The sequence below is a fragment of the Nannobrachium achirus genome (genome assembly GCF_963921795.1).
Source record: "Nannobrachium achirus genome assembly, chromosome: 10".
Classification (NCBI taxonomy): Eukaryota; Metazoa; Chordata; class Actinopteri; order Myctophiformes; family Myctophidae; genus Nannobrachium; species Nannobrachium achirus.
In genome coordinates, this window is record NC_137819.1 from 27,194,203 (window position 1) to 27,221,875 (window position 27,673).

General features: G+C 44.3%; 1 protein-coding gene across 1 annotated transcript in view; it reads right to left on the reverse strand.

Annotated features, from left to right (window-relative positions):
• ext1b (exostosin glycosyltransferase 1b) overlaps nt 1-27,673 on the reverse strand; it is a 177,472-nt gene that overhangs the window by 9,950 nt on the left and 139,849 nt on the right. The window contains exons 7-10 of the mRNA XM_080734699.1: nt 23,976-24,094; nt 17,461-17,556; nt 5,619-5,708; nt 991-1,151 (exon numbers count right to left, since the gene is read on the reverse strand). Coding sequence (XP_080590825.1) covers nt 991-1,151; nt 5,619-5,708; nt 17,461-17,556; nt 23,976-24,094 — 466 coding nt within the window. The remainder of the gene's footprint in view (nt 1-990; nt 1,152-5,618; nt 5,709-17,460; nt 17,557-23,975; nt 24,095-27,673) is intronic.

Sequence of the window (27,673 nt, forward strand, 5' to 3'; positions counted from 1 at the left end):
ATGGATCGCAACTCGCAAGTTTGAAAATGAAGTAATATATTGGTGCAACCAGGTTGCCTGCCTGGTCACGGAAGGCGACCAACTATGAGCTAGACTCACAAGCGTAATTTGGCAGGGTTTTTGGGTTTTAAAAACCCAAGGGCCCCCCCTAGTGGCGAATGTTTATTTTGTTTTTAATAGGCCTAAATAAAGAAATGCGCCCATATCTACATAAATTCATACTAGTATATTATATATATTTTGTAATTTCCAATATATTAGGGGTCCCAGGGCCCTACTTTCCTAATCTGTGGATTAATCATTGTAGTTTGCGCTTAAATCGCGCAAAGACAACAGACCCGGGCCCCTTTGATCAGGGCCCCCTTGATCTGAAAACCCATGGGGAATAAGGTCTAATTTCGCCACTGGCTAGACTTATTGCAGCCTTTAAGTCAATGGCTAGAGAGAGAACTATATGGACTCCACCCCCTTTCCATTGGCTGATTGCGCCCGTTTCTGGATGGATTGATTGCTTGACTTATTGAAAGTGATTGAGCGTCTGGCTGAAGTGATTGGCTGGCTTTGGTTTAATAGACTGCTCCCATCTCAGCTCAGTGACGCCCTTATGAGAGCTGACAGGGTCTTCATGCAACTAAAACCCAGGAACTATGGAGCGCAGTCGTGGGAAAACGTCGTTTGACATTTTATAAACCACAATGCTCAGAACAGCAAAATGAGTGAACATCTAGATCTACAGATCAATGAAACTAAGTGCATCGCATTTAGAAGGTGGGACAACTGAATGTCGGAAGAGCGGATCAGAAAATAACAGGAAAGTACAACGCACAGCTCTGATCCCCATAGTATTGAATTGGAACAGAACAAGGCAAGAAGAGAGAGAGAGAGAAGAAAAAAAAACTGCAGGGTCGGGCTAAATGGAACACAGAAACAAAAGGCAGCCTAAATAGAACACAATGAAATGGAACAGAACAGAGGGCCATTGTGGTTTACCTGTGGTAAATGGCAGCTCCAGTCAGCACCATGGAGTAGTCGTTTGTCCATTTGGACGTGTACCCCCAGCGCTCCTTGTTGCTGTCCCAGAAGTGGCTGCGGGCCGGGTAGCCCACGATGCGCTCTGGGAAGCTCTGCCACACTGTGAAGGCAAAGTCAACCTGGAGAGAGAAAGAGAGAGAGACAAGAGAACACACTGAGTGAGGGCAGGGGTGTCGCACCAAATTCTGGGTCCTGGGTACAAGGATTCACTGCGGGCATCCCCCATGAATGTTCTTCATAGGGGGAAGGGGGGGGGGGGGGGGGGGTTAACCCATCTAGACTGGGAACGCATTATTTATTACGCATTATCTTGTGCTTTAACTATTGAAAAAAAGCAGATCTACAAGCTCACTGCGAGCTTGTAGATCTGATATTTTTGAAAAATCGTGATTTTTTTTTTGTCAGTGGTGCTCAAACTTTTTCATGTGAAGGACCCCCAAAATGATATGTATTTGGCCACGGACCCCCATCTCAAAATATGTAGTTCCAGGGACCCCCCAGAAGCAAACTTTGAGTTTCAAATGTTTGCTTAAAAATATATTCAAAGATTTGCACACATTTTCATAACATTTCAAAAATAGCAGATATATAAGCTTGCAGCGCGGCACTCTGTGCCACGATGTGAGCTTGTATATCTGCCATTTTTCAATAGCTAAAGTATAAAATAATTAAGGCCCCTCCTCCACCTCGGGCCCTAGTAACTCAGTCCCTCTTCCCCCCCCACCCCCCCACCCCCTTGTGACACCCCTGAGTGAGGGATGTACAGTACTGTACGTGTAGTCAGGACACAGACAAGCACGCACACACAAAGAGAAAAAGAGATCAACGTGACAATGGGGGAGAAAAGAAAGTCACAAAGGCACCAAAGACCCTTAACAAATCCTCTGTGAACTAGCAACAGAGGAAACATCTTATCACGCATTAGAGGGAAACATCAAGTAGACCTCAGATGCTAGCGACCCAGCAAAGAGAAGCCGCTCTGCACTACAATGCACTACACAACAAGATGCCGCGTCCTTTAATGCCCGCTGTGAACGCTGCAGCAGTCTGCTCTTTTCTCCCCCAGAACATCAGAACACGTCTGCATTTTCTTATTTAGTTGCTACTATTTAGCTCTGCTCTTTGAGATTAACCACTTAAGCAGTATATCATTGCTGTCGGGCAGAAACCTCCCATCTCCATATTCTAACCATTTGAGTTTTTTTTTTAGAAATGAATGCCCTACTTGATCATTGTTTTATTTTTGAATCCTGAAAAGTAAGGGTTTTGGGCATGACATTTCCACCCACCAGAGACGATATACTTAGTTGACAAGAGTCCCCCTGTTCTCTTTAACTACTTTCCCCTCTACAACACATTTCTAAACCACTTTTTGTTGCTGAATGTGAATGTTCACCACAAGAATAGCGGTGCTCAAAGGACCACTTCACCCCATTCCCTCCCACTTCTCCACCACTTCATCCTTATCTTCATAATTGGTCCTGGCTATTTGCTAATGCTCATTATAGTATTGGTACCATGTATACCATGTTTGTCTACTCACTTGTCTCAGAGGAGGGCACCCACCTGCCCGTGACATCGGTAGGCAGGTTTGGACATTTCAAACTAATAATATATAATAATAAATAAATGTATATTAATGCGAGAAGAACAATGGCTTCTATTATGGCATGCTAACTGTCGAAGAAGAGAAAGCCTGCAGTGCCTATTAGCTTGGATTCCCCATCAATGATGTCACTGGTAGCTGGGTTTCTGAATCGACGAGAGCCCTCCTCTGAGACACAAACTCAGAAGAAAATGGTACCATATTCTAATGAGCTTTAATGAGGAGCAATTATACCAAGATACTGTAGGTTGAAAATGGGGTCCTTGAAGGGCATTAGAGTTCAGCAGCTCAAACACAACCCTCTCCACCCAATAGAAATTGTACAAGAGGCTGTGGACAAATGTGATTAGGAGAGCTAATTGAAGGAAACAGGAGATGTGGGAGGGGAGGCAGAGGGAGAAGGTGAGTGGGGAGAGAGTAAAGGGGAGCACACACTGGACGCGGGCGGCTGCGCAGCGTCACGTTGCGCTATCGACGCAGTTTACAGTTTAGGCATTTAGCAGACACTTTTAATCCAAAGCGACTTACAAAAAATCACACCCAATGTGAAGTGAACGGTGGTCGTGCTTGCATAACGTCTTCAGACTAGGATTTGAGTCTAGGATGTACAGGCTATGCTACACACACACATTTTGCTATGGCAAAACGCTGAGGAAAAAGGCTACAGACACACGCACAGCCACTCTATGGAGCGGTTTACCACCGCTCAAAAAGTAGATAATACATCACTATAATAAACAAGATAACATGTCAGAATATCATACAATATAGCATATGCATATGAATATCAATCTAAAAAACAATATAATCAGTAAAGAAAAAGGATTCTAAAAAACCAAACGCACGTGAAGTGCCGCGCAGTAACCCCAACTGGATGCGGCACGCTGCCACACAGCACATCCATTTCCCCCAGTGGGGAGAACATGTTCACCGCGTGGCAATGCTGGGAAAATAGAACAGCGGCGTATCGGTGCGGCAGACCCGCGGCTGTGCGCATCTGACGCCGCCGGTGTGGGTTAGTTGAAAATAACGGGCCCGTATCTTTTGGCACGCCGCCTCCGCGTCCAGTGTGTGTTCCCCTTAAGAGAGAACTAGAAAGATGCAATTGGAAATTGCAAGTGTGGTTGCTGACGTGACTATATTCTGCAGCAAGCTAACCGTCATGTGAAGCTCGACCAATACTCGGGCTAGCACCACTCCTCAAATGTTTCTCCTTCAATTTCCAATTGCATCTGATTTCCATCAATTTCCAATGGCAGCAGAAAAGTTTATCTAGTGAAAATAAAGTTTCCCCAGAACTACAGTGTGTTTGTTGCCTTTCGGGCATAATAGAATGAAGAAACAGAGAGAGAGACAAGAGCAAAGTTTGAGTACATTATGAGTTAAAAGTTTCCCGGTGTTTTGCAGGACGGAGGTTTGGAGTGTGGAGAGAGTTAAGTGCACCAGGAAAAGGTATGATACAGAAAGAATTGAGAGAGAAAAACATGATCGGTCATGCCTGCAATTGGGGAGAGGGGACAGTTTAAAACACTGTGTTGTCTCAAGAGGCGCACACACACAAAAAGAGTGAGAGAACAGATTTAGAGAAAGCGCCAGAGAGAGAGAGAGAGAGAGAGAGAGAGAGAGAGAGAGAGAGAGAGAGGGTAATCTGCGTTGCTGATGCAGTGCCACACAGACTGGCGAAGGCCTGGAGACGGGCCAACACTGACATCATCGGGCCCTTCAGTAGCAGACGACCAGAGAGAGAGACGACAGACGACAGAACAGGAAATGAAAACCAAACCAAGAGACTGGAGAGGTGAGTGAGGAACGCGTACATGTGTATTTATTACACGGCTTTGTTGAATATTCAGCCGTGACTGGCTATAATCAGGGCATTCTGCGGTCTGTTATTTAGAAATGAACAGACCGCTGCTCGGCCTCCGCTTACGTTGCTGTGGAACTGTAACCTTGTAAGCCAACGCCGTCGTTTTCTAATCGATATTTCTTCCCTGGGCTTTGCGTCAGTGCCTCCTCCTGCCTCACCCTGTCGGGGGTTTACTTTGCAATAATGACAATGACAAATTGGAGAATACTGTGTCCATTCTGGTCTATATTGTATTTGTGCTGTTCCTGTAGCACAATGGCTTCCTTCCATCCCCGGACCCACGGGGACCGCTGCTACTGTTGGTTTTCTGGGCTGCAGGTGAAAATCCAATTAACTTCCTGGTAAAGATAGATAACCAACAGCACCCAGGACTCTCCCAGGAGCAGGTTTTGGAAACCACAGTTTGCCGCACATCCCCGTCCTATCCGTTATTATGGCAGCGCCTCCCAAACGCTGTGCCTAGCAGAGGCAAACCGCTGTGCAGTGAAGTGAGTCCATGTGTGCTCTGGGAGTTTGTGACGACCGCTTTGCAATAAAGCTCCACAAAAAGTTAATGTTATAGCAGTACTTATATTGTGTACCCTAAACCAGGGGTTCTTAAAGTGGATTCCTGGAACTCTGTGGGTTCTGAGGATCTAAATTGACCCATACAAGTCTGTAACAGTGTACAAATGGAACCAAATGAACCCAGTAGGGTTCATTTAGTTCCATTTGTACACTGTCAGACTAAAGGGGAAACCTTGAAATTTGAACGTTTGAGAAACACTGACCTAAACAAATGTTTGAATCATTTAAACCTGGCCTCCTAATTTTGTGTTGTCCCTGCTTACTGTAAATTGCTCTGGATTAAGAGTGTCAAAATTTGAATTATAAATTGTAATTGGGCAAGTCATTATAGGTAAACATTTTAAAAAAATTTATTTGAATTTAACATTTATTAATTTTTAAATAGCGAAAAGAGCAGATCTACAAGCTCACAACACGATGCATTGCGACGTGCTGTGAGCTTGTAGGTCGGCTGCTTTCGCTATGAACGCAAGTGTGCCTTTAGATGTCGACCTTGGCCAGGAACAGTTTGAAAAGCAGTGGGTGTAATGGTTCCAGCCTACATACCTCTGTGGTGGAGAGCACTGTGTCTTCATCCAGACTCAGCACCGCATCAGTTACAATGGTCTCATAGGGCAGGAACCTGCTGCTCATCACCTGCAGGGGGCGACATGGGGAGCACATGGTCAACTCTGAACAGGTTGAACAAACAACCTGGGCATCCACATTGGCAAAGAAAAAACATATTTTCTTAGTTACAAACAGTTTGACAAATAAAACATACTGTATACTTTTTTTTTTTTTTACAGAGAGTGACACTAAATCGCTTGAACATGTGTACATCCATTGAGGGTGACAGGGTTAGGATGGTAGCAGGGTGCGAGTGGTAACAGGGACAATAAGGAGGGAAAACCCTAAATCAAGTTACAATTCTCAGCTATGGCGAGAAGCCCTGTCCAACTCTACAATTCTTCTTGAATGTGAATGTGCCAGTTCTTCGTGTCCAAAATATCTGTGATTTTAAAGGTGCACTGTGAATCATTTTGCTACTCATCACCAGTGAAAACAAGTTGAAAAGAGATGTGTTCCACTAACCCGACATCGTTCCCCTAACCCAAAGAGATGGCTGCGCATTTCCAAGCGAGAGTTTCAAATGAACATAATGTGTCAGGAGAGGAGCAACAAATACTATTATTAGGGGGCTCGTGGGGCAACGGTGTCAAGGGGGCCCAGGGCTATTAGCCACATCCCTGGGTGCAGTGTTGTTTTTGACAGCAAATTTTGATTTAGTTTTAGTCATAGTCTTTTGACTAAAATGTCTTTTAGTTTTAGTCATAATTTAGTCACCTGATAAGTTTTAGTTTTAGTCTAATTTTAGTCGACTAAATATCGTAACATTTTAGTTGACTAAATCTACAGTTGATTTAGTCAACTAAAATGGATTTTGGTAGGCCTTGATGGCATCGTAATGACTGATTTTACACTTGGTTGCAGGCTGAAAATAGCCAATCTACAAGCTTGTAGATCTGCTATTTTCAGCATGCAACACCTGAGAGCAACCAAACATAAAATGACTCTCTTCAGCGCTAGTTCCTCCCGAACGTTTTAGTCTAGTTTTTATTTTGTTGACGAAATTGTCAATACATTTAGTCTTAGTTTTAGTCATCACAGCTTAGTTTTTATTTAGTTTTTATTTCGTTTTCGTCAGTAAAAAAAACGCAGTCGACAAACATTTTTCGTCATAGTTTTAGTCGACGAAATAAACACTGCCTGGGTGGTAGGGTGAGGAGGACGAGGTGAAGGTGGTAGGTTTGTGGGCTGCAGGGAGAAGGTGACAGGGCAAGGGTGAGCCTGGCAGGGCGAGGGTGGCAAGGTGAGTGTTATGGAGTGTCTGACACATCAGAGTGTTGAGTTTATTTAGAGTGGAAGTCTTTATCCTGCAGCTGGAAATGAAACGACCCTGAAGCCACTCAGTGAGAAGAGTCAGAGAATTCACTAGAAGTCAACAACCATCCAGAAATCATCTCAAGTATACACACACACACACACACACACACACACACACACACACACACACACACACACACACACACACACACACACACACACACACACACACACACACACACACACACACACACACACACACACACACACACACACACACACACGTGCCTACAATCACAAAGCGTCAGAGAGCTAGAAAAGTGCTGCCCTCAGACTGTTCCCGTGTCATCTCTCAGTGGGGGCTCTGCGGGCATCAGCGTCCTTTTCAAAGCACCACCGGTTACGTAAAGCCGCGGCCGCTGAGAGGAATACGCAGGTGACCTTCTATCTATTCTCTACAAAGCACATCATCTGCCATTGATTGCCTAGCGCTACACAATCAACATGCAACAGCTCCTCTTTAGTGACTCAGCCCATTGCGGCCCACGAACAAATGCATGAGTATGACAAAAGTCATAATTGTGATGATTATTATTTAAAAAGATAACAAAGTGACTGCAATGCAGTCAAAAGGCACGCACATCCAAGGCCAGTATAGGCTGGGTGCTGGACTAAAGCAGCGTATACAAATAGAAAAATAAAAGTCTGCACACCAATTTATGCTCCCAAAGAGTACGTTTCGAGCCATCAGACCTTAACAACAGCAGTGTAGACATACATTTAGAGTATATACTCAGTGTGACATCCCACACCTGTGAGCCATTGACCAATCAGTCCCCAATCAGTGTCACATGTTCAATGTCACCGATACATATTATATGTCTCTGTATTTGTAACTCATACATTGTATATATACATAAATACACATAACCAATCCTATTCCCAACAATTACAGACATTATACAAATACAAAAGGACTCAGGCCAACAGGCCATCATAATGCTACCTAAAGAGGCGCCTCTTGTCTATTGTAAAGATAGTATACATGGGACAAAAAAAAAACCTTAATATATTGAAATGATTCAAAAAGAACAAAGAAAACACGATCTCTCAATCTCTCAAAAGGTGTCTCTGTTTTGCGGTCCTGGCTAAGCTGGTGAGGTCACCCGCCTGTCGCAAATAACGAGGTGCTGATGCAGGGAACGACGACCGTTCAACAACAACACTCTAAAGCTAAGATCACAAGTTGATCCTGGTATGCAAAACACACCCATCTAAGTTAAGTTTATTATAGACAGATAAATCACCCGCCCGGTGTAACTAAAGGGACTCGCAGCACGCGTAAGGTAGCGACTAGCGAGTGTGAACTCAAGTTTCCAATCTCATTGATTGAATGGTGCTATAAACATATTTGTTTATTTACAGTTTCATTTTCGTTTTCACAGCTCGTAACCACTTTGTAAAAGCCTCGCCAGAATTAAATCACAATCACAGTGTAATACCTACTGTAACTGCTGGCCCAAATTGATTCGCATTTTGCACACACTTTATTGCGCTGTACAGGTTAATTGGGCTACATTTGATGAGTTAGCATGAGAATTACATTTGGGAAAAAATGATCGCCTGATAAAAAACATTGTGCGATAGGACTCATCCCATCACCAACTGCCGATATATTCGCCTCACCGGCCAAGCCTAGTGAGAAGAGTCAAAGAATTCACTAGAAGCCAACAACCCTCCACAAATTACATTCTATTTCAGATTTTCCGGCACGAAGTGACGCGCTGTGAGCTTGTTGCGACCGTCAGGTCGCAGTTACTATCAAAACCTCCACCAGCTGTCATCCATGTCAAACTTTGCACACACACTCCTTGGCTGCCAAACCAAGACCTCCACCCCTCATTTCTCACATGGCCCTCTTCTAGCGCCACCACAAGGCTGATTCTTGCAAAACACATTTTTGGACACTGCTCCTAAAAAATGTGCCCTAAAATCACGCAAATCTGCACACAGTACGTCTACACTCATGTCATCAACATGGATCTGTCCCATTTAGCGCCACCATCAGGCCACTTTTTTCAAACACATTTTTGTCCAACAATGTACATTTTTGGACAGTGCTCCTACAGATTTTGCCCTAAAATCATGCAAAGCAGAAGACAGTATGTCTAGAGTCATGTCATCAAAATGGATCTGTCCCATTTAGCGCCACCATCAGGCCGATTTTACATGCCCCCCCCCAATCGCACGTCTCCTGACAACGTTGTGAGAGCTGATGTCAGGAGTCAGAGGTCAAGTGCAATCTAATTTTCCCCCTCTCCACAAACCCTCCAAAGGCAACAATGGCTGTGAAGCGTCATGTTTTGACTGCTCGTCATATTCTGACAGACTGGAAGAGCAGAGTTGACTGGCTGACAGTTTGTGCTTAAAGGCGGCCCGCCGTCGAGGAGGCCTGCTTGAGAGAGAGAGAGAGGAGAGAGAGAGAGAGAGAGAGAGAGAGAGAGAGAGAGAGAGAGAGAGAGAGAGAGGAGAGAGAGACAATGGAGGGGGAGAGAGAGATACAGGGAGAAAGACAGGCTGAGATAGACTGATGGAAAGATTGAGTAGAGCAGGGGTCTTCAACAGGGGGTCTGGGACCCCCTAGGGGGTCCTCAGAGTTACTACAGGGGGTCCTCGAAATTTTTGTGTGATAGAAACTTCTTTTTCCTCCTTTTTTATTTTAACCACTTGAACCCTAAGCGTCCATATTCTGAGAACTTTAGACAAAAATAGCAGATCTACAAGCTTGTGTGAGCTTGTAGATCTGCTATTTGGCAAAGAGGTTTGGTGTAGAGGGGAAAAGCAGACCAAGTACAAAGTGAAAGGTCAGGTTTATTAAGTATTGACGGTTCAAGTGTTTAAATATCTGAAAACACAAATTGACATGAATCCAAGATACACTGATAATTGCGCTGTCAAACGATGAAACTATATGGAATCTACGAAAAGTTTGTTGGGGGCCCCTGCTTCCTCTCTCTCTCTCAACTAAGGGGTCCTTGGCCTGAAAACGTTGAAGATGCCTGGAGTAAAGGAAGAGACAATACGTGGACAGAGAGAGACAGAGAGAGAGGGAGAGCGGTAACTCCAGGGGACCTTGTGTCATCGCCGTGGTAATCTCCAACATGATGAAAAAAAAGAACAACAACAATGCAACTCCTTCTTGCTTTCCATCCCCTCCTTTTTGTGCATTTTCCACTGACGTGATAGGAAAAAAAGATACAGAGAAAGAGAGACGGAGAGAATGGCCAGGGAGGGAGCATAAGAGGACACAGCACACCATGGATGGAGGGGGGAAAAGCAAAACGAGAGAGACAACAGAGGAAGGATAAGACAAAGTGAGGTCAAGAAAGAGGGTAAGCACAGAGAGAGAGAGAGAGAGAGAGAGAGAGAGAGAGAGATAGAGAGAGAGTGGGAGGCTTGTGTTCAGGGGCATCACAGGGGGAGGGGGACTGAGTTACTAGGGCCCAAGGTGGAGGGGCCTTCATTATTGTATATTTTAGCAATTGAAAAATAGCAGATATACAAGCTCACAGCGCGGCACCGAGTGCCGCGCTGCAAGCTTGTAGATCTGCTATTTTTGAAAAGTCGTGAAAATGTGTGCAAATCTTTGAATATATGTTTTTTTTTAAGCGAACGTTTCTAACTAAAATTTTGCTTCTGGGGGGTCCCTGGAACAAAACATTTTGAGATGGGGGTCTGTGGTCAAATACATATAATTTTGGGGGTCCTTCACGTGAAAAGGTTTGAGCACCACTGACCAAAATAAAATAAGATTTTTCAAAAATAGCAGATCTACAAGCTCGGGTACAAGTGAGCTTGTACATCCTGCTATTTTCAATAGTTAAAGAACCAAATAACGCATACTAATGCGTCCCCAGTCTAAATGGGTTAAACCCCCTCCCCCTGTGAAGAACATTCATGGGGGGCCCCGCAGTGAATCCTTGTACCCAGGGCCCAGAATGTGGTGTGACGCCCCTGAGGCTGGTGTTTTCAGCCCAGATGGTTTGTAACATTAGCAGCGCGACACGCTAGCCTAGGGGAGCTTGGCACACTCCAGGAATGTGAGCTCTTACCCGAGGAATCTGCCTCCAGCGCTTCTCGTCCTCTCTAAGAGAGAGAGAGAGAGAGAGGTAGAGGAGGGAGGGAGGGAGGGAGAGAGAGAGAGAGAGAGAGAGAGACAATACAAAGAGGGAGCGAGAGATAAATATTTAAGGGATAGCCGAGAGTGTGAGAATGAGGGAAGGGAGGGAGGGTGGGGGTGGCGAAACAATGGCACCGGGAGAGAAAAGGGGGAAAGTTGATAGAGAAAGTTCCAGGGAGAACATGCGATAGAATGACAGAGAGAGAGAGATAAAGAGAGAGAGAGAAAGAGAAATATATATATATATATAGAGAGAAGGACCACCGATTGTGTAGGCCAGGGGTTTCCAAAGTGGGTGACGGGGCACCCTGGGGTGCCGTGACGGCAGTCCAAAAAATGTAGTCATCATTTTAAACTTGAAGTACAAAGTTATTTTTAGTCAGTTCTAACCAAAATGGCTGTTATCTCAATCAGTGATGTCATTACGTTACAAAAGTTACAAAAACTCATTCAAGTCGCCCAGGGACTCATTCATGTCATGGTCCTGGGGTCCCGGGGATGCGCCTCCATTGGAGTCCATGTTAAAATAATTTACTTCTTCTACTTAAGTTGCTATATTAGTTTAGATAGTTTAATTTGTTTTTTAATGTATTGTGTAAGATAAACACTGTAAAGATTTATTATCAGTTAAACCTGGAACAGCTAAAAACTATTTTCACTAGTGGTTCTTTAAGTGGGGTCCTGGGTCCTTGAGGGAGTTACAGGGGGTCCCCAGATAAATGATAGTTAGGAACCAAATAGAACTTTATGGGTCTGTAACTCGGTGAAGAAATGGAACCAAATGGACCTGTTCCATTTGTACTCTAGTATTTTAACATTTAATATAAATTGGCGTCCCAGTGATATAAATATAATTAAATGGGTGTCTGTAGCCTAGTGTATTTAGAAATCCTAGTTCTAAGTTCAAACATTAGCCAAATTGTAAAATAAATATAAGAAATAGGCAAACATTTTGAAAATAGCCGATCTACAAGCTCACAGCGCTCGAAAACATTGTATTGAGGACTCATAAAACTTTTCTGGGACCCATTTGAATGACCACCTGTGGGTCCCGGGACCCATTACATTGAAAACCTAGTAACATCACTGCTCAATGTTTTCCTCGCAAACATAATCGCTAAAATATGCTATAAATATGAGATGCTGGGAGTGAAAACTATGAATATAATGTAGGGGTGCCTCGGGTGAAAAAAACATTTATAGGGGTGCCCTAAGCCAAAAAGGTTTGGGAACCCCTGGTGTAGGCCATATTAAAACACATGCTCACACGGCTTCAATGAACAGCCATAACACAGCTTGTCACCACCACCATGCCAGAGAGAGAGAGAGAGATAAGAGTTAATGTAAGAGGGAGAGAGAGAGAGAGAGAGAGAGAGAGGGGAGGGGGGTGGGGTCAAGACACACTCAAGGGGCCAGTGTTGATTCCGTCGACTAAAACTATGACGAAAAATGTTTGTCGAAAACGAAATAAAAACTAAGCTGTGATGACTAAAACTAAGACTAAATATATTGACAATTTCGTCAACAAAAAAAAACTAGACTAAAACATTAGGGAGGGACTAGTGGAGAAGAGTCATTTTTATGTTTGGTTGCTCTCAGGTTTTGTGTGGTTTTCTGAAAATAGCAGATCTACAACCCAGTGTATATGCAGTCATTACGATGCCATCAAGGCCTGCCAAAATACATTTCATTTGACTAAATCAACTGTAGATTTAGTCGACTAAAATTAGACTAAAACTAATACTTTTCAGGTGACTAAATTATGACTAAAACCAAGTTACATTTTATTCAAAAGACTATGACGAAAACTAAATTTGCTGTCAAAAACAACACTGCAAGGGGCTGATGGTTAAGTGACAGGAAAAAGCCAAAATCGCCTAGAGACACACACGCACACACGTACGTACACACACAGAGAGCGAGAGAAAGAAGCAGTGTGAAAATACTGAGTGTGTGTGTTGAGTGAGGGCGGGCAGCAGAGTGCGGGGGCGACACACAGAGAGAGAGTATAGTATAAGAGATGGAAGAGAAGAGGATACGGGTGAGAAAGAGAGCAGTAAACAGGAGAAGGATGAAGAGATTTGTGCCTCTCTCTGCGGGGCTGACGAACACAGCCTGGCTCTCTCTGCGCGCCGTAAACAACCACCCTGCCGCTAGCATAACACCTCCACAGGCTGCCTGGCACATGGTGCCCACCCCCAACGCATGTACGCACGCACGCACGCACACACACGCACACGCACACGCGCACACACACACACACACACACACACACACACACACACACACACAGATCACTAATACGCGCGCACGCCGCAACCACACGTCATGTCACCGATACTACGGCAAAGCAAAGCCTTTTTTTCCCCTCTCTCTCCTTTGCCCGCTGTCACTGACGCGTGATTATGGATACCACTGGAGAACATGGATAACCACGCCCCGGACTCATTTTTTAAGCTAAGTTGTGATTGGCTGAACCGGAGGTAGGAAGCGCTCCGCTGTAGTCACTTGGACCGCGGCAGGGGTGCACCAAAACCTCAGTAAAACTAATGCTGGTGAACGCTAACCTGGTGAGTAGCTAACCTGCCGATGCTGGTGAAAACGAGCGCTCGATACCGTTTCCATCCATCTTCTCCAGTGGTATCCATAATAATCACGCGTCACTGACACGTAAAAGAAACAATCCTCCGTGGTGACTGACTGACAGCACGGGGAAAAAAATAAAATAAAAATCACCCAGCGTTATGATGAGGGGGAGAGGTAAAGCAAAGGACCCGCCCACTCTGGGGCTGATTGACAGTTATGGGAAGGCCACTTGGGAGTTGATGGGCAGGTTGGAGTTAAGTGGGGCGTGAGGGGAAGTCGTGAGACGCCGCAAAGAAAAATCACACACTCATCCCAACTCTGACCTTGAACCAGGATGGAATTAGGGATGGGACGATAAGCGAAATTATCGTTTAACGTGATAAAAAAACACTTACGATGATCGTATCGTGGAGATTTAATTTGTCGCGATATCGTCCTCCGCCATGCACTGGAATCAATTCACCTTTTATTTGCCCAGCTGCATATCAGGTACCACTTAAACCCTCTATAATTGATAAAAGGTACTTATAATATACATACTTGATAGTCTTTTTTCCAATCTCTATCAAATGTCTTTGCCAAAAAATAGCCGATCTACAAGCTCGCGACGTGTTGTGAGCTTGTAGATCGGCTATTTTTTGGCAAATGTTCCGCCCCAGGATATGGGATTTTGATTATCGCGATAATATCGTAAATCGCGATTTCTTTTGTCACAATAATCGTGATATGACATTTTCCTATCGTCCCATCCCTAGATGGAATAGAAGTGATTACACCAGCAGCTGGTCTACATTCCAGCCGATAGATACATCCCCGGGGGCGACAGACAGTGTGAGCGCTGCTGAGCGCACGCCAAAAACCCAGGCCTCTTATCTACGCGTCAGCCATTGACCTTTGACCTTTAGAGAGGAGGTCACACAAAAGGCCAAAATTAACATGGTGCCTCATTGGCTCCTGTTTAAGTGCCAGTGTAAAGCACTTAATAAGGCTGTCACGCTGTACTCTGGATTATGACTGCTGTGCTGTGTGACAGGTCTGTCCCGACGGCAGCTTACAACATTCTGAGTAAGGATGACTAGTAAGACGCCTCAGGGCGACAGGCCATCTGGCCTGTGATGAATATCGGACCAGTTACCCATATATGGAGACCCCTGGTACCCATATATGGAGATCCATGTACTGTACTGTATATGGTACATCCCTTTTATGCCCATACATGGAGATCCCTGTCTGAACCAGCCACGCAGATATGGGCTGTCTTCCTCCATATATGGGCATTCCCATATGACGTCCTGTTAGATATGGGCTTAATATCGATGACATCAAGGATCTCCATATATGGGCATAAAAGGGATTCTGTTAGAGTGGTTCACATGACATCACAACAGACAATCCCTTTCATGACCATACATGGAGATCCCTATCCAAACCAGCCACACAGATATGGGACATGTCTTGGCCATCTGGCCAGTGATGTATATCGATGACATCAGGGATCTTCATGTATGGGCATAAAAGGGATTCTGGATAATACCCATATGGACTTTTACATAGGTGATGTCACCTGTGATATCACAGTGTCACAGTGATGTGTCAGGGGAACCACAGTGTTAGGCGTGACCTTCAGAGATACACGGATACGTGGACAAGATGTGCCGGTTTTCATAGTAAACTTGCGGTCTATGGTCGCAACAATCACATAGACCAGTGGTTCTCAACCTGTGGGTCGAGACCCCCATGGGGCTCCCCGCATGATTTGAGGCATTGTGAAACTAGCCAATCTTCAAGCTGTGAGCTGTGAGCAAGCTGTGAGCTCGTCTGGTTTCATAATATTTATATGTGTAAACCGAGTCAAACTAAATGTAATGCCTCAACTCCTACGTAATAATATGATCAGAAATAATGCAGAATATCTTCACCTTGAGGTAGATATACAGTTGATGGCTTTTTGATACATTAGGGTGTCAATGAGGACACACACGTGTGCACGCGTGCGCTCGCGTGCACACATACCCCCCCACGCGCGCACGGTAATTGACACCCTCAAAAATCAAAGGGAGGGAAGCAGCAGCGAGATGAGCTAATTAGATCATCTAAATTAGGAATGGATAATGCCATCATTCTAATCCTATAAGCTGTCTGCTGCATATTTCAATTATGAAACATTTTTCTAATTATGTGTATACACATTACGAATTCATACTGCAGTGCATTATAACTTCAATTGATTTCCACAGGAGGATTCTTTGCTATAAATTCCTTTATATTTAGTAAAGCCGCATTCATTCACTCAACACGGGTTCAAAGCATGCATGCTACTGTACATATGTATCTATTACTTATAATATGTGTGAGTATATTAAAGCAATAAGCCACAAGAGGCGAGTGGTTACCGGGGGAGTATACATCGGCTGAGAGGCGTTGGGAAACACGAAGCGCAGCCGAGTGTTTCCGACCCTCTCAGCCGGTGTATACTCCCCCGGTAACCACAAGCCTCGCGTGGCTTATTGCTTTTCTAAAACGGTCACAATAATTGCAACATGAAAATCATAGCATTGCATTATTTAAAGAAAAAAGTACACTTCTCCGCCACCAGGAAGAGACATTTCCTTGCGTTTACCAGTCACATCCAGGAATGGAACTTACGGAAGGCAGTGTGTGTTTACAAAGTCACGTCATTCTTTTTGCCAAAGAAATAGGGAAACAACACTTGTGTTAGATCAGTCTCATGTTAAGAACCATATTCGATCCATACACATGTTTATTTTCATCCAGATTTAGCTGCTATGTGGGTGAACAAAACATCAAAAACGCTAGCATAGCAACCTAAGCTAAACAGCCGAGTGGTGCCTGGAGAATAGAGGGCGCTTGTTGCATTTACAAGCCCCGCCCGGAGCCATTCAGTCACTGTCCTATGCATGTGGGCGGTGCTTAGAAGCACCCGCACGGCAGGATTTGAGAGGAAATCAAACGCTCGCTTCTCTAGTTCAGCCTCACAGCACAGTGGAAAGAAATAACGCACCTGGCTTTGATATAAACTGATTCAAGGTGTGGGTTACAGTTTCAGGTATACCATGGCAACCAGCCAATCAAAATCAAGGAATGGAACTAGCCGTTTTAGAATCCTAAATGAATCCTACTACACAGAGGCTTTCATCCACGCTTTAATCATACTTGCATTGTTTTCACTTTGGAATATTGATTAAAACCACAGTAATTGAATTATCCTTTAGTGACAGCACGGCCAGATCATTCAAATCTCATCCGCTGTCTGTCTCTCACTCTCAGTCCAAGACAACGAATTACTCATTTTGGGGGTACGTGACGTGTAAGACAACACACGTCAGTAAACATGATGGGGATCTTCATTTAAGCAGATTGAAACCAACAAAGCGTGTCTTGTGTGTGTGTGTGTGTGTGTGTGTGTGTGTGTGTGTGTGTGTGTGTGTGTGTGTGTGTGTGTGTGTGTGTGTGTGTGTGTGTGTGTGTGTTTGTCCATAACTCTTCTACTCCGCTACATCTCAGAGGCAAATATTGTACTTTTTGACTCCACTACAATTATTTGACAGAGCTTACTACAGTAGTTACTTTGCAGATTTAGATTATTATCACAAAACATAAATTAACCATCACTTCAGCCCTATATATTTGATAACAGGAGCTCACAATGCATCGACATGCGACACATTGTGAGCTTGTAGATATTATTCATAAAAGATTTTTATAAAACTTTTGAAAAAAGCGTGTGTGTCTCACCTTGTTCTCTCCCTCGATGACGATGACAGGCACTGAGGTGGCAGGCCAGCGGTGTTTGGCAGGCAGAGGCTTATCACTGTTCCACAGGACAATGATCTGAGAGAGAGAGGAGAGAGAGGGTTATAAACCAATAGACTGTTAAGAACCAGCATTAATGAAGGAAAAGAAAGGGTTAGGGAAAGAGATTATAGATGGACAGACAGACAGACAGACAGACAGACAGACAGACAGACAGACAGACAGACAGACAGACAGACAGACACTATGGACCAGTGGTTCTCAAACTTTCAATTTCAAGGTCTCCCCTTAACACTGTTAAACTGGGTTCAATCCTGGATGTTTCGAGTGGCGTGATTACATACATACATACATACATATACATACACACAGTCAATGCAAAGACGAGACAACGCGCAACCGGGCACAATGCGAACGGGCGTGGTGCGGCGCGAACGATCCGAACGGGGCGGCGCGAACGGCGCGAACGCCGGTAGCTTCTGTATCTTCGCCCACTTGGAAAAATCCAACTGAAGCGACCTTCGCTTCACCCCCACTCCACCCATCGCGTCCTGACAGCCAATCAGTGTTGATGTTGTCCGGAGACACGTTTGCATGCAAGTGGCTAAATATGTATTTTTAGGCACAATAAGCCAGCAAGATTCCCAAGATGCACGGCAATCTTACATGGGCAGATGTGACTTATGGGGGCTGGTGTAAATCGTAACAAAGAAATTGCCGGCTTATTGTGTCTGAAAAGACATATTTAGCCACTTGTAGGCATGCCCCCACCCACTGAAATCCAAATACCAAAATCGGTAAAACAATAAAAAGCTGTAAATGAAAACAGTTTAACACTCATCTTTTCTTTTCTCTAATTACCGTCTAGAATATGAGCCCTTGTTGTAAAAAAAACAAAGTTGTCCTTTAAAGGAACCCACAGAGCCCCTGGAATCCACTTTGAGAACCACTGCTATAGACAGACAGACAGACATAACTAGATAAGAGAATACACTTAAATGTGAAATTGTACAGCCATTAGAAATGTCAACACACGTTTCATCCATTATGACTACATTCAATTCACTTAATGTGACACTTTGGGGCCCCACAGCTAGCAATCTAGGCTGGCTGAATGAACGGAGCGCTGGAGGGCGACTGAGACAACAACCTGTCCTTTTGTCTAGCGTCATGTTACAGGAGCATGTGTGGGGTTTTGTAGCCTGAGATGACATTATGGGAGGGCTGGGTGCTCCATAGATCATTTGTTGCAGAACAGGTACTCCTGCCAAGCAGGCTCATCATGGCTTCCGTTGGGACTGCTGTTTTGTCAGCCATTCAATTCACTTACACGTACTGTAGGCTACATGTATGATATTTATACATCGTAGCTGTCGGGTGTCAACCTCGTAGCTCCACACTTTGTTTTTATTGTTTTATTTGCAGATGAATACCTTACTTCGGGAGTTCAGGGGTCTTCAACAGGGGGTCCGGGACCCCTAGGAGGTCCCCAGAGTTACTACAGGGGGGTCCTCCAAAAAAAAAAAAAAAAACGTTTTTATATTAACCACTTGAACCGTAGCGTCCATATTCTGAGAACTTTAGCCAAGAATATCAGATCTACAAGCTCACAACGCCTCGCGCTGCGAGGGGTTGTGAGCTTGTAGATCGGCTATCTTCGGCAAAGAGCTTTGGTGTAGAGGGGAAAAAGAGCAGACTAAGTACAGAGTGAAAGGTCAAGTTTATTAAGTATTGACGGTTCAAGTGGTTAAATATCTGAAAACACAGATTGACATGAATCCAAAATACACTGATGATTGTGCTGTCAAACAATGAAACTATATGGAATCTATGAACAGGTTGTGGGGGGTCCCTGCTTCATCTCTCTCTCAACTAAGGGGTCCTTGGCCTCAATACGTTGAAGACCCCTGCCTTAGGTACCTCGTCATACTACAGTGTCAAAAACAAAAGTTGCGATTCTATAAGTTACACTTATAGAATCGGGTCAAAATTCAAATTTTCACGATTTTTCAAAAATAGCAGATCTACAAGCTCGCAGCGCGGCACTCGGTGCCGTGCTGTGAGCTTGTATATCTGCTATTTTTCAATAGTTAAAGCATAAAATAATGATACACAATAATGTGTCCCCTTTTTTAATTGTAGCCAGGCTATTCATGTTTTACGTGGACGACTTCTGCCTGGCCAATCACAACGGCAATTGACGCCAGGCACAACCAATCAGATCACGTTTTACTTACACGGGCGGCTGATACACTGCGGCCCAATCAGATCATGTTTTACACGGAGAGCTGATGATGTGCGGCCAATCATATAATGTTTTGCGCGTGGAAGCGGTTTATCTGCGGCCGAACGGGATCCATGTTGTCCATGTCTATCATGCTGCTGTGGGCCTTATAGCCAGCGGGCGTGTAATTACAGCTGAGGGTCAAACCTCGCCATCCACCCCGCTATGACAGCCGACCTCATGAATGTTTAACGAGGAATGCAAACCAAACCAGCGATTGCCTTTTGCGTGTGCACGCAAGCGCTCGCTCACAAACACACACATACTGTATACACGCACGCGCGCGCACACACACTTATTTAACCCATTCAGAAGGGGTACAATTTATTGTGTATCATTATTTTATGCTTTAACAGTTGAAAAATAGCAGATATACAAGCTCACAGCGCGGCACCGAGTGCCGCGCTGCAAGCTTGTAGATCTGCTATTTTTGAAAAATCGTGAAAATTTGAATTTTGACCCGATTCTATAAGTGTCTTTTGAATCCTTCTAAGATTTTTTGAAAAACCTATGTTTCTATGTCAGCAATCTGGCCAGCCATCGTCAAAGAAAAGGTCCTTTTCACTTAAAGCTATACTGTGTAAGTTGCTCAACTAGTGGTCAGTAGCGTCCGCGTCTTTCGGCCGTTTTTCGCCGCGGACCGGGCCTCACACCCCCGCGTCACCCCCGCGTCTGCCTCCACCTCGCCGAGATCTATCTTTAGAGGGGTCCCTGGTTCCTGTGCGTTCAGGCATTCCGGAGAAACGGAGTGTTTCACCCGAGTATAGATAGAGACACACGGGCGCCTACAAATATGGCCGCCCTATTGTGATAGCTAGCGACCCCACTTCAAGATGCGCTGTGATTGGCCGGCAGTGTATAACCCTCGCTGTGATTGGCCGGTAGTGTATGACGACGTAATTTTTCCGCGAAAACCGGACCCCGGTCAGGATCATAGAAAACATATAAAGAGAAGGCTTCAGAAGCTGAAAATAACGGCGTGGGTGTTCTAAAACTTTAGCGATTTAAGAGTTAGGACAATTTTAAGATTTGTTTTATAAAAAAAGTTACATGGTATAACTTTAACTGGAGCTCAGTTAATCTGTTCTTGAGAGACTACTATGTCAATGGTTCTCAAACCTTTTCATGTGAAGGACCCCCAAAATGATAATTATTTGGCCACGGACCCCCATATCAAAATATTTATTTCCAATTTATTTCCAGGGTCCACCCAGAAGCAACATTTGAGTTACAAACGTATATAACATATATATTCAAAGATTTGCACACATTTTCAAAAATAGCAGATCTACAAGCTCGCAGCGCGGCACTCGGTGCCGCGCTGTGAGCTTGTATATCTGCTATTTTTCAATAGTTAAAGCATTCAATAATTCTAAGCCTAATTCCCTCCGTCTTCCATTCTGTGGTTCTCTCGCCCCGTTCAACAACAGAGAGAAAGGGCTGAATGTCAGTCATACTGTAATTGCGAAAATTTGTACCGTCGCACTGCATGAACATTTCCCTGCATACAGCCCCCCCCCCCCCCCCCCCCCCCCCCCCACATACACACACAGGCAGGCACACGTGCACTTTAGAGCTGACAGACATGTGAAGCCATTCTTGAAGGTTTCTATTCCTGCCTGATTACAGGGGCAGATGGTGTCCCTGTCAGGGTACCAGTCTTCTCGGGGCGCTGATGGTGGCTGTGTGTGTGCGTGTGCCTGTGTGAATGCGTCATGCGCGTGTGTGTGTGTGTGTGTGTGTGTGTGTGTGTGTGTGTGTGTGCGTGCACGCCTGTATATGTGCTGCGGTGGTGATGTCAGTGGGAGAAGGAAGTGTTTTTCTCTCAGATCTTGCATCAAGCACATGCACGCACGGCGCACGGCATGCACGCACGCACGGCATGCACACACACACACACAGCATGAGGTCTCCCCGCCATGTTGGAATGCACCAGAGGAGCAGGCTCAAAAAGCTTTCTCTCTCTCTCTCCCGTCTTCTCTCCTCCGCCCTCGACACGGCTCCATTCTCTCTCTCTCCATGCATTCATTTATTTATATCCCTTTCCTCCTTCCCTCTCTGTACTCCCCTCCACCAGCAGCAGCAGCACCACAGCAGCCCTGCCCTGCAAACACAGAGCCTTTGTAGGCTGAGAGACGGAGCAAAACCCCCATTGAGCACCTGGTTCTACGCGGGGATGGGACGATATGAACATTTCATATCACGATTATTGTGATAAAAGAAATCGCGATTTACGATATTATCGCGATAATCAAAATCCATTGTCTTGGCGCCGAACATTTGCCAAAAAATAGCAGATCTGTTGTGAGCTTGTAGATCGGCTATTTTTTGGCAAAGACATTTGATAGAGAGTGAAAAAGGAGTGGACTGTATCAAGTACGTATATTTTAATACGTACACACACACCGTGGTACCGGATATGCATTCTAATTATAAGACTTTAAGTTAAATTAGTAATCGGAAAGATGTTTTTTTGTTTGTTTGTTTCAAATGTGGAGGTGCGTGCGTGATAAACATAATCAGGCAATTAAATACGAACGTGTTACAAAAATGCATTGTCACGCGTACACACACACAGATGCCATGTGTGCATGACCAACGTATCTGCACATCTGTGCAAACCTCATTCTCACACACACACACACACACACACACACACACACACACACACACACACACACACACACACACACACACACACACACACACACACACACACACACACACACACACACACACACACACACACACACACACACACACACACACACACATAAAACCCACCCACCGGGGAGAAAATTCCATTTCATTTCCAGTGCTGGTGAGAAGTGAGCAGTGGAATCAATACATGCTGCTTCCAGCTGTGCTGAGAGTGGTTTGGCAGCCATGGAGGCAGATGTAGCACGGCTCTAATGTAATCCACAGGAGTTAACACACTCCGAGGAGGAAGATGATGATGATGATGACCACTGTTCTGCACTTATCAGCAGTATGAGATGGGAATGGCACTACAAAGACACTCCATACTATAATGTCCAATCTGGACTGTGTGAGGCCTGCCTCTCATGGACGATGGCAAGCAAGAGCATGTAGCAAACAAAGAGATCAGCGTATGCCTTTGGGTACGATGCTGAACACACCCTGAGAAATCTGCAGCGTTAAGGGCTTTGCAGACAGGCAGATTTTTCGCACGGAAAAAACTGACGAAAAACCAATGTTTCTCTATGACCGCATGCACACCTGCTCCGAATTTGCCAGGTTTTACCAAGTGGCTGCGGCAGTGCGTTTTTTTCCCGATCAAACCCAGTTTGATTCATGTGTCTTTTCACATGCGTTAAAAGCTCATTGACTCCTTTTATGACTCCTTTTCGGATCCGCAGTGAGGATTCCGCACTACATTGCACACCAAATCCAATGTGTTTTAAGCATACAGCAAACTGAAGAAAAAATAAACGCAACAGGCCTGTGTGCAAAGCCCTTTAACTGTTCTGCTGCCGTTGACAATCCTCACCGTCATTGAAAGGGTTAAAACCATGGTGCCGTTGACGGTGAGGACTGTCAATCTTACTGTATATACAGTAAAGGTATGATTACTTACTGTACGTCGCTCCCGTCGCGCCCGCATCGGTAATGTCCGCGATTTGTTTACAACGCACGTCGGGCGTGCACGCGAAGTGAACGTCCTCCATAGTAAATCCATTGAGAGGCCCATAAAGAGACTTAATTTACTCCAAAAGAGACATTGTACAGTATACATGGCCTGTATAAAGTACACAAATACACTCGGCTGGGCGCAGCCATGTTTCTCTTCTGGGCTCACACTGTCATGTGACTAGATGACGTAATCGTTGCCGTCAAGTGATAATCCAAAAAAACAAAAACAACCCCCTTCCGGCCCTTCAAAATAATAGCGGCGGCCTACGGAGGAAACGGTGCGGCACCAAGGCACCAAGCAAACCTCAGATTAAAAGGCAGTAATTGTGTTAAAGGTGATAGTGATGAGTCAGGGAAAATAAGGAACCTTATGCAACAGAGGCGTTGAGAGTGTGACGTCTAATGTCTAATAGCACCTTTAATCTAACTCTGTACAAGTTGGTCCATTACATTTGCACACCCTCAGTTACACATGGATAGATTATCATTGAGGATTGTACTGTGCATTCACATGCACAAAGATAGAGAAACACACACCCACCACACATAGTGTCCTTACCTGTGCACAATACTGTGACTTGGCGACTGCCACCAGCAGCTTGAGTATGGGTTGAGACTGGGACACCAGAGGGGAGACTGCGTGGATGACTGCGGTGAACTTGGGGTACGGCTTGATACCTGCGACAACAGCACAGTGTCAGTAACAGGACAAATGTTAGGGCTGCACAACACTGTAGGGCTGTCACGATTAGGACATTTTACATGACGTTTAATTGTCCCTCAAATAATTGCGATTAACGATTTAATTGTGTATTTGTCATTGACAATTACATTCCTGTTTGGCTTTTAGGCTTTGAATTTGCACTTGGCAATCATGACACATAACTTAAATATACAAAGAAATTACTGACATATTTGACAACTTCATACTTAAAAAAGAACATTGATAGTGGAAATAGCCGATCTACAAGCTCACAACGCGTCGCGATGCGACGCGTTGTGAGCTTGTAGATCTGCTATTTCCACTACTTTTTGTTTGTTTGTAACTATATTAACATTTCTCAACATGGAAACGATTATGACGATTATGCAAAAGAATTGCGATTATCTCAAAGAATTGCGATTAGACGATTATGTAATAATTGTGACAGCCCTACAACACTGTATATTGTTTCAGCATCGGCATCGCAATGTGCAGTGCAATAGTGACATCACAATAGATCGCTAAGGCAAACTGGGTCACTCCATTACATTGTACTAAAACAAAAAATAAAAGGTTGGCATTTTACGCCAACGGAACATCTGCCTCAGTTCACGCCCTGAAATCCCCCTAACCGTTTCTACAGTGATACATTATTTCCAAATGGAATTATTGAAGTAGAACCTGGGGAACATAGAACCTGTGGAACATAGGGAGGAGCCCCTTACGGGAGCAGTCAGTGAGTGAGGAGACATAATATCCTAATATTTATGTGTGAGAGATTCTGAGAGTGTAAACGTCAACTCAAAACGTCTACAATACAATATACCGTAGCTTGGGGCAGTAAGTGCAGCTGCCAGTAACCACAAAATAATATTGATAGATGCATACTGTATGTGTGTATTGTGCAGACCGAGAGCCTTGGAAAGCCTGAATGCCACAATAACCAACAGAAGGAACAGATCATCAGACATCAAGGTAATTTGACAGCTCTTTGAAAGAAAATGATGTCAGGTACAAATTGTATCAATAATGCAATGAGCAGACAATTACAGTAGCTGCCAAGGAAACTTCAAATGAAATCTAACTTGATGGTTAGCAAAGAGTAATAGAGGCCGAAACAAAAAATGAGCAGGGAATGAGATCGATTGTCTCACGAAGGACATTTACGCTTTTCTCATTTAAATCTCGTCTAATCTGGGCCGACGAAGCATGGCGGAGATAAGTTGCATTACTTAACGGTCTGCCTTTCTATCATTGAGCTACTTTCGCAGTCGGGAAGGAAAATCACATTAACATTTTCGAAATGTGATGATTCGTCATTCTAACTTACTCGGTCTGTGAATATTAACCCATTCAGGCCTAGAATTATTGAATGCTTTAACCAGTGAAAAATAGCAGATATACAAGCTCACAGCGCGGCACCGAGTGCCGCGCTGCGAGCTTGTAGATCTGCTATTCTTGAAAAAGTCGTGAAAATGTGTGCAAATCTTTGAATATATGCATTTTCAAAGCGAATATTTGTAACTCAAATTTTGCTTCTGGGTGGTCCCTGGAACTAAATATTTTGAGATGGGGGTCCGTGGCCAAATAAATATCATTTTGGGGGTCCTTCACATGAAAAGGTTTGAGCACCACTGACATAGTAGTCTCTCAAGAACAGACTAACTGAGCTCCACTTAAGTAAAAAGTACCTTTTCTTTGACGATGGCTGGCCAGATTGCTGACATAGAAACATAGGTTTTTTCAAACAAAGTCTTAGAAGGATTCAAAAGACACTTATAGAATCGGGTCAAAATTCTAATTTTCACGATTTTTCAAAAATATCTGAGCTTGTATATCTGCTATTTTTCAATAGTTAAAGCATAGAATAATGATACACAAAATGTGTACCCGTTCTGAATGGGTTAAGGAGAAAAGTGTTTCAAAGTACAGTGAAATATTATGCATATACTGTATGACCCCAAGGTACCAGCGGCTCAGTGGCCTTGTGGTTAGAGTGTCCGTCCGCCCACTGTCTGCTTGGCACTCAGCATCAAGGGTTGGATTTTACACGGTTGGGGAACTGCTGCTTCCCAAGGCTACTAACTGACTTACTATGAGTGACCCCCAGGGGGGTTAACTTGATGTGCAACATTGTTTTCTCACTCAACAGTAAACAAACCAACATAAAGTTTAAGTGTCTAGAGGCTATCTGCACATTTCTAAAGTGACAATTTATGGACTTTTTAATACCTCTAGGACACATTAAACATTGGCCACATTGTCAAATATTAGAAGCAGAAATTGTGAAAATAGCCGATCTACATGTTGCGAGGCGTTGTGAACATGTAGATCTATTTTCACCATAGAACCGTGTAATACAAAATGTAATGCCTCAACTCTTTGTGCTCGTCAGGGTGGGAGGGGGGGGGGGGGGGGGGGGGTGTCCCAGTTAAAATAATTATGATTATTTTGGGGGTTGCGGCCTGAAAAGGTAGACGACCACTGATACAAACAATAGATTATGTGATATTTTGACCAGATACTGTAGCATCTTAATAAAATCCTCAGTGTTCATGGATCCGTTATCATCCGTAATGTCCATTTGGTTCCGTTTGCACAGATATTGACAAGTATATTACTGTATATTTCAGCCAGCTGTTTTTCTAAGATGCATATGCATGGGGGCCAGTGTGCGAATTATGCTGTAGTAGTTGGTATAGCGCGCTGCATCGATACATCAACGATCTCTGTCATCTAGAAACCCTGTGCTGTGCTTATCTGTCCAACCCATTGATTATGGCCACAGAAACAAGCCATTATACCATTGATCCAGCTGTCTGTGGATAATAACAGCACCAATCAAACAGCCTTTTACTGAGCTGCAAAAACTAATTTCAGTCTGTGTGTGTGTGTGTGTGTGTGTGTGTGTGTGTGTGTGTGTGTGTGTGTGTGTGTGTGTGTGTGTGTCAATGTATCAAAATGTGTTTGTGAGGAATATCGAAAATAACCAACCCACAAGCTCACAATGTGAAGCATCACTGCTAGAGAGATAGAGCGAGAGAGAGAGAGAGTGTGTGTGTGTGTGTGTGTGTGTGTGTGTGTGTGTGTGTGTGTGTGTGTGTGTGTGTGTGTGTGTGTGTGTGTGTGTGTGTGTGTGTGTGTGTGTGTGTGTGTGCGCGCACGCGCACGCGTGTGTGTGCGCGCGCACACGTGCGTGTTTTATTACAGGCTCTTTGAGAACAACCAGGGACCAAATCTGAAGTGTCATTATGAGACCGATTCTCTGTCTTTTATTTTGCTTGTTAGCCTCGCGATGACAATTCATCGCGTCTCTTAAAAACCCTCTCAACAGTTAATTGCAACCTCTCCGAAAAACAAATAAACCTCGCAGCAGGGCAATCCATGCTTGTCACCGCACTCATCCGTTTTCGTATCCGGGCTCTCCCACCTTGGTGTGTTGAGTGCCCGTGTGTGTGTGTCTGCGTCTGTGTATACGCGTCTACGACGTGCACGTGCATTCCTTTTCTGTTATGCTGTGTCTCTGCGCAAATGAGTGTTATACAAGGTACTTA